This window comes from Puma concolor, chromosome D1 (assembly GCF_028749965.1).
Source record: "Puma concolor isolate L17-30 chromosome D1, mPumCon1.1.hap2, whole genome shotgun sequence".
NCBI classification, from domain to species: Eukaryota; Metazoa; Chordata; class Mammalia; order Carnivora; family Felidae; genus Puma; species Puma concolor.
In genome coordinates, this window is record NC_141676.1 from 54695965 (window position 1) to 54707065 (window position 11101).

General features: G+C 38.9%; 1 protein-coding gene across 1 annotated transcript; it reads left to right on the forward strand.

The window, feature by feature from the left end:
• The first annotated feature begins 10144 nt into the window (after positions 1-10144).
• On the forward strand, positions 10145-11101 carry LOC147576722 (olfactory receptor 52A5-like). The gene has a single exon (XM_086679432.1). It carries the CDS (start codon positions 10145-10147, stop codon positions 11099-11101), a length of 957 nt encoding a protein of 318 aa, XP_086535558.1.

The window sequence follows — 11101 nt, forward strand, 5'->3', positions numbered from 1 at the left end:
ACAGAGACAGAGGGAGAGAGAGAGTCCCAAGTAGGCTCTTTGCTGTCAGTGAAGAGCCCAATGTGGGGATCAAACCCACAAACCATTGGATTGTTACCTGAGCAGAAACCAAGAGTAGGGCGCTCAACTGACTGAGCCCCTCAGGTACCCTTCTGTTTTATTTTTTAGTCCCTGGTTGAGCCTCCTCCTCTAAGAATTATTTTCCAGAGATTCACATATATGCACCAGTCACTGAATTTAAATGCATCCAAAACCATTGTCTATAGTGTCCAGGTACTCAGTGAAAACAAGTTGTTGATCTGTCTTGAAACTTCTTCGTCAACTAAAAAATGTTTTTTGAGAAACTGTGTTGAAACCATGCTGTGTCAAAACAAACAAACAAACATATAAATAATAAAAACCAAACACTTATGGATGCAATGAGATAATAATACAAAAATTTCAGTACATCTCCAGAGTCATTCAGGAATTTACAGGTAAAAAAATCATGAGAAGTGAAGTGTTCCATTTTACACATCAAGACATTTCTTTCTTTCTTATTTAATTAAATGTTATTTATTTATTTTTAGAGAGAGAAAGCGAGGTGGAGAGAGGGAGAGAGAGTATCTTAAGTTGGTTCCACACTGACAGTACTGAAGTAGGGTTCGTTTCCAAGAACCCATGAGATCGCAACCTGAGCTGACAAGGGTCAGACTCAACCAACTGAGCCACTGAGGAACCCCCACATCAGTACAGCTCTGTTGCTTATTTAGTGATTCAGCAATTTAAAATCAAACTACAGGGGCTCTTTTGTGGCTCAATCGGTTAATCTTCTGACCCTTCATTTTAGCTCAGGTCATGATCTCACAATTCATGACTTTGAACCCTGCATCAGGTTCTGTGCTGACAGCGCAGAGCCTTCTTGGATTCTCTCTCCCTTTCTCTCACTCTCAAAATAAATACATAGACAAGTAAAAAACAAATCTTAGAGTAAAATAAAATCAGAAAATTGTAATTATTACACTAGACAATATAGACAGACTGGGAATTTGACACATTGCTTAACATATCCTTATATTTCTGGAAGAGAAACAGAGAGAAAGAAAGAGAAGGGCAAGTGAGAGAGAAGTTGTGGTGGTTTTCAGGGACACTGTCCATTAGCAGAGAGAATGAAATACCGAAGTCCAACAGAAAGTAGTAAGCAGGAGAGTGAAAATTGTGCTTCTCGGTATTTAGTTAGGAAATCTGATTCTTAAGGAATCATGAATGATTGACCAAGTAGGGACACACCACGTCAGGTAGATGAAAATGAGACTTATAGTACAAACGATGGGCGTGTAAATGCACAGTGTTTGTTTGTTTGTTTTAATGTAAGATACAATTTGGAGAGACAAAGGCAATGTGAATATCAAGAATGGCCCCACAGGGCAAAATAGGTGAAAGGCGAGCAGGAGATACAGCTTCCAGTTATGGAATGAACAAGTTAGGCAGATAAAAGGTCCAGCATCGGGAGTATAGTCGGGGGTACAGTAATAGGCTCGTATGGTGACAGATGGTAGATACACTTGTGAGCATAGCATTAGGTATAGACGTGCTAAATCACCATGTTGTACACCCATAACTAATGTCACATTTTGTGTCAGTTATATTTGAAAAGAACAAAAAAGGAATAGCCATAGACACTCTGCAAACATGTTGAACTTTATTATGAAAGCTATGTGTTATTATAAATTTTTCTCTGTAAAAAGGGCACATGTTTTTTTGTGTGCTTGTGACAGCATACTTCTCAGTGAATATAAGACAACACACTTTTTAATCAGTAAAGGCTACTAAATTAGTGAAGAGATGGAGTTTTTATCTGAGATTAAAGACTTGAGCACTTAAGGATAGCAGACTATTCCTGAAAATTTCAGCTCATAGATCATTTAATGAATGGTCACGGAAAATATGCACATGTGTGCAAATGCCCATAATTTGATTTATGACATTAAAATCAATGCATCTATAAAATATACTAGATTGCATGTCACATAAATGAGGAAAACTCTGGCTTGTTTCATGGAATCAGCCTCATCACATATCAATGACTGCTGAGGATGGTTACTTATAAATCTAAAGGCCATCTTGGGGAATGTTTTGAAAATATTTTCAATATCAATATCTATCGCCTATGATTAGAACAGGTTGCCAGTAGGAATTGTTCTTCTTAGGTAACATAATTTATTTAGGAACAAAGCTGAAATAACATCGGAAGTAATTTCCTCGTGCTTTAGCCAGGGTTCAACAACCTTTATGGAAAGGGACAAATACATAGCTCAGGCTTTGTGGACAAAGAGACAGTTGAAGATTATTAAGTAGGTATTTAGGTAGCAAGATAGAAAATATATTTCCACAAAAATTTTGATGACATTCAAAATCTAATATTAGCAATAGTCATAATTCTATAGTTTTCCTTTTGCTAAGTTCTACTAAGTAGAAGAGTGGAATTCATTTTTTCTGGGGGATAATATTCTGCTGAACCTTACATTTCCCTATCACCACACTGACTGAAAGAATTCTGTAAAAACTGTTCTTAGCTACTGAACTATACAAAAACAGGCAGCAGGCAGCTTGTGGTGGTCCACTAGAATTCCAAGCTTATCTGGAGAAGTTCGAAATATATCTAACAATGACTAGTCCTGACAGTTATCCTAAAAATACGGGAATATGAAAACGACAGGAAGATAGAATGTGAAACTGGAACCTAGTTGCACCATCCTCAAGTGTCAGTATTCAATACAAAATCAGGCCTAGAGTCAGATTAGCCATTATTATGGCCTCCAAATTTTCAAGACCAGCTCCAACCTGACACCTAAAAATGGAAGAGAAAAACAAATGGGTTATTGCAAGGACATAAGGTAACCAGGACTCTCTATCCTCCCACACACTTGGCCAGGACAATTATAGGATACATTCTTTGTTTAAATATGTATTTATTTTTGAGAAAGAGAGTGAGAGAGAGCGAGCAGGGGAGGGGCCAAGAGAAAGGGAGAGAGAGAATCCCAAGCAGGTTCCATGCTGACAGATCAGAGCTCAACATGGGGCTCAGTCTCACGAACTGTGAGATTGTGATCTGAGCCAAAATCAAGAATCAAATGCTTAACCAACTGAGCCACGCAGGTGGCCAGAATACATTCCTGAACATAAAGCTGACTGAAAAAGAAAAATATATATACATTTAAAGAGTAATTTTAATGATTTCTAGAAACTTCAAAATGATGCTACAGAGAGATTGCATCATTTACAACGACTAATAGCACTTTCATGTCTGAATTTTCGAAAACACTGGTTATGACCGAGATTTTTAAGCTTTGACAGGCTGATTGATGGAAGATGCTTGTCTTCATAATTAACATTTATAAGACTGCATCAGTCCTCTGCTTCTTTTTTCCACTTGTATATCCTTACTTTGAAGTACTTTCTTGTTTCGTTTAATCATTTTCTGATTTGGGTCCAGTATTTTCTTTGTGTGATTAAAATATGATAAATAAATATCAAATGAATATTTTCAAGGGTTGTATTCCTCAAGACTTCATGAGAGAGCTTCCAAAAGGCCATGGATTTTTCCTAGGAGGAGTGATTGCAGATGAAGAAAGAGGTCTTAATGATGGTGAGTTTCGACCCATGGGGTGCAGGAGTTGACTTTCCTCACTCCTGATGTTGGCTTTCAGGTGAGGGAGCAATAATGCATTGACCCTTGTGGCAAAAACCCAAGTTTGGCTACCTGTCTGGAAAAGCCACTACTCAAGAGAGGAGTGTTGATTGGAAAGGTTTATGAGCTTTATTCAGGAAGCTGGATCCCTGGGGAGAAGGTAGACTCTTGTCCAAAAGCCAAATACAAGGTTTCTGCCTGACCCAGACACTTTTAGGGGGGGATTTAGGGTACTGAATCAATAAAGGGAGTGCCATGGTCTGTAACATTTCTTGATTATGTGCAGACTCGATGGTGCCAGCTACAGAAGTTATCTCAGTGCTCAGAGGTTGTGCAAGGGGGTTCTGGTTCCCGAGTGCCTGGAGGTTGTGCAGGGGGGTCTGGTCTCTGCTTTGTGACATGCAAGAGTGCTCTGTTCTTTCAAGGAAGAATGCATGATATATACAAGTACAAAGAAAGATTAATCAATTACACAGGCTAAGAGCATTTGCTAATGTTTAAAGACTACTAGACTTGACAGAGGGGCTGATATGCCTGCACCTTCTGGGGTTTTGCACGTCCTTATCTAAATGTCCAACTTGGAAAGAATAACTTGCAACAATTGGCTCCTTTCCCCCCTTCCTCTTCTTAGTATAAAAGTGCCCATGGGTTGCCATGAAATTCACCCTTTTATAAAGCATACAAGGCACTGTTTTTTTAGTATATTTAAAAAGTTGTGAGACTGTCTCTACTCTCTAATTCCAGAACATTTTCATAACCCCAATAAGGTTACCCCATTCTATTAACAGGCATTTACCACTCATCTTTTCCCCGGTTTATGGAAACCGTACATCTACTTTCTTTCTCTATGAACTTGACTAGTCTGAACATTTTAAGGAAGTAGATCATACAATCCATGGCTTTTTATGTCTGGCTTCTTGCACTTAGCATGAGTTTTGTTTTTTTTTTTTTTTAATCTTAATTATTTGTTTGAGAGAGAGAGAGAGAGAGAGAGAGAGAGAGAGAGAGAGAGAGAATGAGCAGGGAGGGGCAGAGAGAGAGGAAGACAGAGAATCCCAAGCAGGCTCTCACTGTTAGAGTGGAGCCTGATGTACAGCTCGAACTCATGAACTGTGAGATCATGACCTGAGTGAATCAGGAGTTGGACACTTAACCAACTAAGCCACAAAGGCACACCTAGCATAAAGTTTTTTGAGGTTCATCTATGACATAACATGAACAGAACTTTTATTTTATTTTACTATTTCAGCTATGTCATAACATGAACAGAATTTTTATTTTACTATTTCATCTATGTCAGAACATGAACAGAAGTTTTATTTTATTTATGATTTTATTTTATTTTATTTTATTTTGTTTTATTGTTGACACAATATCACAGTTTCAGGTGTACAGCATAGTGATTTGACATCATGCTATGTTCATCACAAATATAAAAACCATCTGTTCCATATACCACTATTACAATATAATTACCTAGAACTTCATTTCTTTTTATGTCTGAATGAAATGTCACCGTGTGGATATACTGAAGTCTACTTTTGAAACCGGCAGTCAATACTCTGGCCACATAAACTTTTCCATGATCCTTCTCCTCTCTGTGTCGTAAGCACCCCCATTTTAATTCAGACAGTTTCACATATAGTACAGGCATGGCCAGGCCCTTCTGTTTTGTATTTCTCATAATTCATTTAAACTTATACTTTCGCAACTGATGAATTTTATCACGCATTGCAGTGAATGGTATTCAACTCCATTTGTAACACTGTTGTATTTAAAAATTACACTTTTGTTTTTTGGGTTTCTCTAGAACACATGCAGAATAAAGAGCCATTTCTCAAAACTTGCATTCTATATTCCCTATTATATTTCTCAGAGGTAATTTTCTCTGTTAAATGAAATTCTTAGGGATTCTAAGGGACTACATCTGGCATCAAATAAGGAGCCACATGGTTTCTCAACCATCTTGTCACCCTTTAGCTCTAAAGGGTTTTAATTAAACAGTATCCAAGAGTAATTTTGTCTCTATCATTCAATAGCATTACGGTTCTGTGAAGTTCAAATATATTTTGCATTTCCCAAAAGTATCTTGTGAGTCATTCCATATGTTCATAATATTATTCTCTATACAAAGAGTAGTGTACAAATTTCAGAACCTACCGATCTCACCTCAGCCTATTTCATATTCTCTCCAAAAGTATTTTATTTTAATTGAGCTCATGTGTTGTTATCCTGCTGGGTGATTGATACTCTGATGTACTTTGCTCCTTTTTTTTCTGGTGTGACTGTTCTGGGGATGGCTGATTACAACTGGGCAACGTGATATCATTGGGGGCAGAACTGGAAGAGACGAACACTACATGCTCTCCTAAGCCACCGTGAGCTCACCCGGCACACAACACAGCCAATCCTACACCACTGATTTTTTTTCTACAATGAATGTAATTTTATGGCAGTTTAATGACAAGAGGGGAGTCAGAGTCTTTCCAATGCAACCAGAACCGTTCTACTGAATGGGCCCAGACCCAATATCACAGGACCAACACAGTGTGACTCCAAGTAAGGCCATCAGGTCTCTCAGGCAGATGCGTGTAATGCCGTCTTGTTAGACTTTTTCTTGTATCACACAAAGAACGGGAGTCTTTTCCTTTCTTCTTCATGATACCAAAGATTAAAATCTCTCTTGAGGTTCAAACCCTTTTTTCAGCTAAGTAAATATCAGGCGTGAATGATCGTTCACAGCTGGGAAGCTGATACAGATATTGTGACTGGCACTAAAATTTTTGAAAATGCACGTTATCATGTAAAAATGCACATGTATCATATGACTGGGACATATGAACATGACTGGGACAATTTCTATATTACATAGATATATTGCATTTCTTCCCCTGTCAGCATGTCTACACTGATCAGCCTGAATACCTTCAGATGTTTTTATTCCCCTTCTCTGGCTCACTATTTGGTAAATAAGTGTCATTGATTGTTTGTGTTGTCTTGGGGCACTGTTTTCTGTTATAAGTTTTAAAAGGAAGTCATTTTGGCTCCCAGTCCCCAAGGACACCACAATTTGTGAGCTTTTACTAGATGCAGATCTGCTTTTAGACAAGTTCTTCCAGGTTTTGAACCATATTGCCCCTCCTTTTCACATTTGTCCCAGGTTAATTTAAAGCTCACCAGCCGTTGGTGAAAGAGAATCCCCCAGGTGGCTTCTATAGTACAAAAGAGTCATCCTCATGATCTGAAACACCAAAAGATTTTCACTCTGTGGCTTCTACATATGATATCACAAATGATTCCTGGTAAGTCTTGGGGCTTATGTGTGGGCTTAAGTGTGGGAAAATGGAGCATTGGTTTCAAAGAGAACACGTAATGCTATGTTCCAATAAGATGCTACGGTGATTAACAAACAATAGACCCTTACAGTACTTGACTGTTTAAACATGAAGAAGATTTTGTCTCATGCTTCTATTTAGAATATTTTTGTGTCAGTTATATTATCACACAGTGGATGACAAATTTTAAAGTGAGCCTGACAGATAGGAGGACAGTAGAGAAGGATCTGTATAAAAATCTAATTGGTCAAAAGGTAAGAAAATTATACATATTTGGTCTGGAAAAGATTCAGTAGAAATTATGCCCTTAAGGAATTCAGGGGAAACCTCATCTGGTTAAATGTTCATCAAACATCTGAAGTTATTCATGGGAAAGAGAGTCACTTATATGAAAGAAATCACTGCATTTAGACAGAATAATATATTGTATGTTTCTTCCTGAAAATTTTAAATGAATCACATCACTTAATCCTCACAGTCACTCTGCAGAGTGTTTCATCCATTCACTTTCTCTCAGCAAGAAAGAATTGAGACAATTATAAGTTTTACAACTGCCTGAAGAACATGCAAAGCTAAACCGTGTCTTGAGGATTTAAACTGACTGACTTTAGATCCATGCCATAACCACCGTGTTCCACGGCTGATGTGTATCTTTAGAAGGTGGGTTGAGGACTTTTATGAGAACTGAAGAGGGAAGCAGTCTGGGAATCACTAGAAAGAAGCCAAATCTGACATTTGCAGCTGTCTTGGAATGGACAAGCTACCTCCGAAACAAAGAGAGTCTATCCCTGGGGGTTTGAGGCAGAGAACAAAGGGTGGATGTCAGTGACTTTGCAGGGGGAAAGCTTTCCTGAGACTGTAGGGTGTGTGGTTTAGACCTAAATCCTTTGATTCTTTTAGGTTCCGCGAGTCAGCCCGAGTCAGAATTGGAGTTGTCAGTAACATTAATGGTTGACGATTCATGCTGTAAATGAGACCCGTGATTGTTTTCCTGGCCCATGAATTTCAAGGGCTTATGATATGTCTCCCCCATCATCTAAACTTGCATATATGTGTACACACTGCTGTTTCCAGCTTGTCCTTGTCACCCCGTGCTGTTACTCTCAACCCAAGAACACCTTAGCCTGTCCTCCCACCATTCGCCTCCATCAAGTCAGCGAGCAGCACAGATATTGTTCCCTTGTGACTCCTCCGATGTGGCCAGGCCACTTCATCATGTCCCATCCGGACTATCCCACGTGTCCTTCTAACTTCGTCTCCCTATGTCAGCTCTCATCTTTTAAGACATTCATCCATCTGCCGGCAGAGCAGAGTTTTAAAGGCAAAAGATCTGTTATTCTACCTAAGGCTTAAGTTATTTCGTTTAAACCTGTAACTTTACATTCGTTATTATTCCCTTTTCCTTAGCCTCAACAACCATCATCTCTGCTTATTAAAAAATCCATATGTGAAAATCACTTACTGAATTGCAATCCCACTGTACGTTTCATGCTACTTTCATTTTGTCCAAAGTATTTCCTCTTGAAATGCCCTTCCATCTCTTTCAAAAATTATTTTTTAATGTTTATTTAGTTTTGAGAGACAGAGAGAGTGCATGAGCAGGGGAGGAACAGAGAGAGAGATAGAGAGTCACAAATTCGAAGCAGGCGCCAGGCTCTGAGCTGTGAGCACAGAGCCAAACACCGGGCTCGAACTCACAAACTGTGAGATCATGACACTGAGTGGAAGTCGGATGCTTAACCGACAGAGCCACCCAGGGACCCCGAATGCCTTTCCATCTCTTTTATCTGGCTAATACCAGTGGAGGAATGATTCTTCTTGATATTCAGATTTATTCTGCACATTTTGATTAAGCCTACAAAACATTGTTATTTAATTAAAGACTATTTTTCTCCAAAGTAAAACTCTGGAACAATGGCTAGCAACCACATGTGATGTGTCCATCTTCCCACATGCAGGTTATTTGGCAATGCAGAGGACAGTGTTGATTTTCACGATAAGAGAGAACAACGGGCACCTACTGGGTTGGGGTCGCAGTTGCTGCTAAGCATCCTACAACATAGAGAATTGCCCAGGTATCTAGTTTTGTGAAAAGAGAAAATTTGAAAGGAGTAAAGTGAAACAAAAAGATGGATAAAATGTTATTGCACATCTATGCCACATCTTCGGTATCCATTCATAGGTTGATGGGGACTAAAGTTGTTTCCATATATTGGCTATTGTGAATAATGCTGCGATAAACATGGGATCAGGTATTTCTCTTTGATATTTTGTTTTCCTCTCCTTTGAATATATATCCACAGGTGGAATTGCTGGATTATATGTAGACCTTTTTAAATTTTTTGATGTACTTCCATATTGCTTTCCATAGTGGCTGACAAATTTACATTCCTACCAACTATTTACAATGTCTCCCTTTTCTCCACATCCTCTGCAACATTTGTTACCTCCTGTCTTATTCATGACAGCCATTCTAACAGGAGTGAGGTGATATCTCAGTGGTTTCTAGTTGGGTTTCTCTAATGATTAGTTTACTTAACAGTGAGAGAAGCAAATCTTGCCATTTGTGACTAGAGTGATGGACTTTGAGTACATTGTGCCATGTGAGATCTTCTAGAGAGAGACCCATACTGTATGATATCACTTATAAGTGGAATCTTGAAAAAACTCAACTCATAAAAACGGATACAATTGTGAGTACAAGGGGCTGCGAATTAGCAAAATGGAGGAGATATTTCTTAGTAGATAAATACCTTCTGAAGATCTCATGCACAAGGTAGTGATCATAAACAAAAACATTGTATTCAAAACATCAAACTTGTTAAGAGATTGGTCCTTAATATTCCCAAAAAGAAAATATAATCATGTGACATAAGAGAGCGTTAGCTACCACTACAAGATATTACAATATGTGAGTGTATGAAGTCAACATGTTGTGTACCTTAAGCTTAGAAAACATTAAATATCAACTATATTTGAACAGTAAAGGAGAATGGACACTCTGGTATTAACTTTATCTAACTAAATATACTTTGCTAAAACAAATGTAATTTCTTCTCATTTTTAATTCATGTCGTCTTGACAGGGTATAGAAGATGAAACAGCAAAACCACTACTTGATTCTGCTGACCAAATCATCATGCTCCTCCTCAATGGCTCAGTCTTTATGCCCTCTGTACTAACACTCATTGGGATTCCTGGGCTACAGTCAGTGCAGTGTTGGATTGGGATCCCGTTCTGTGTCATGTATGTCATCGCTGTGATTGGGAATTCCCTAATCTTGGGTATCATCAGATATGAACGCAGCCTCCATAAGCCCATGTACATATTTTTGGCCATGCTGGGGGCCACAGACATTGCACTTAGCACCTGTATTCTTCCCAAAATGTTAGGCATCTTCTGGTTTCATTTGCCAGAGATTTCCTTTGCAGCCTGCCTGCTACAAATGTGGCTTATCCATTCGTTCCAGGCAATCGAATCAGGCATCCTACTGGCAATGGCCCTAGATCGCTATGTGGCCATCTGTGACCCCTTGAGACACACCACCATCTTCTCCCAGCAACTCTTGACTCACATTGGAGTTGGGGTGACACTCCGGGCTGCCATTCTTATAGGACCATCCATTATGCTCATCAAATGTCGTCTGAAACTCTACCGAACTACGGTCATCTCTCACTCTTACTGTGAGCACATGGCCGTTGTGAAGCTAGCTATTGAAGACATCCGGATCAACAAGATATATGGTCTATTTGTTGCCTTCAGTATCTTAGGTTTTGACATAATCTTCATCACCTTGTCTTATGTTCAAATCTTTCTCACTGTGTTTCAATTGCCCCAGAAGGAGGCACGATTCAAGGCCTTTAATACCTGCATTGCCCACATCTGTGTCTTCCTCCAGTTCTACCTCCTTGCTTTCTTCTCTTTCTTCACACATCGGTTTGGTTCTCACATACCACCATATGTTCATATCCTCCTATCAAACCTTTACCTGTTAGTCCCACCTTTTCTCAACCCCATTGTCTATGGTGTGAAAACCAAACAAATTCGTGACCATGTCCTGAAAATGTTTTTCTCCAAAAAACATCTGGATCATTAG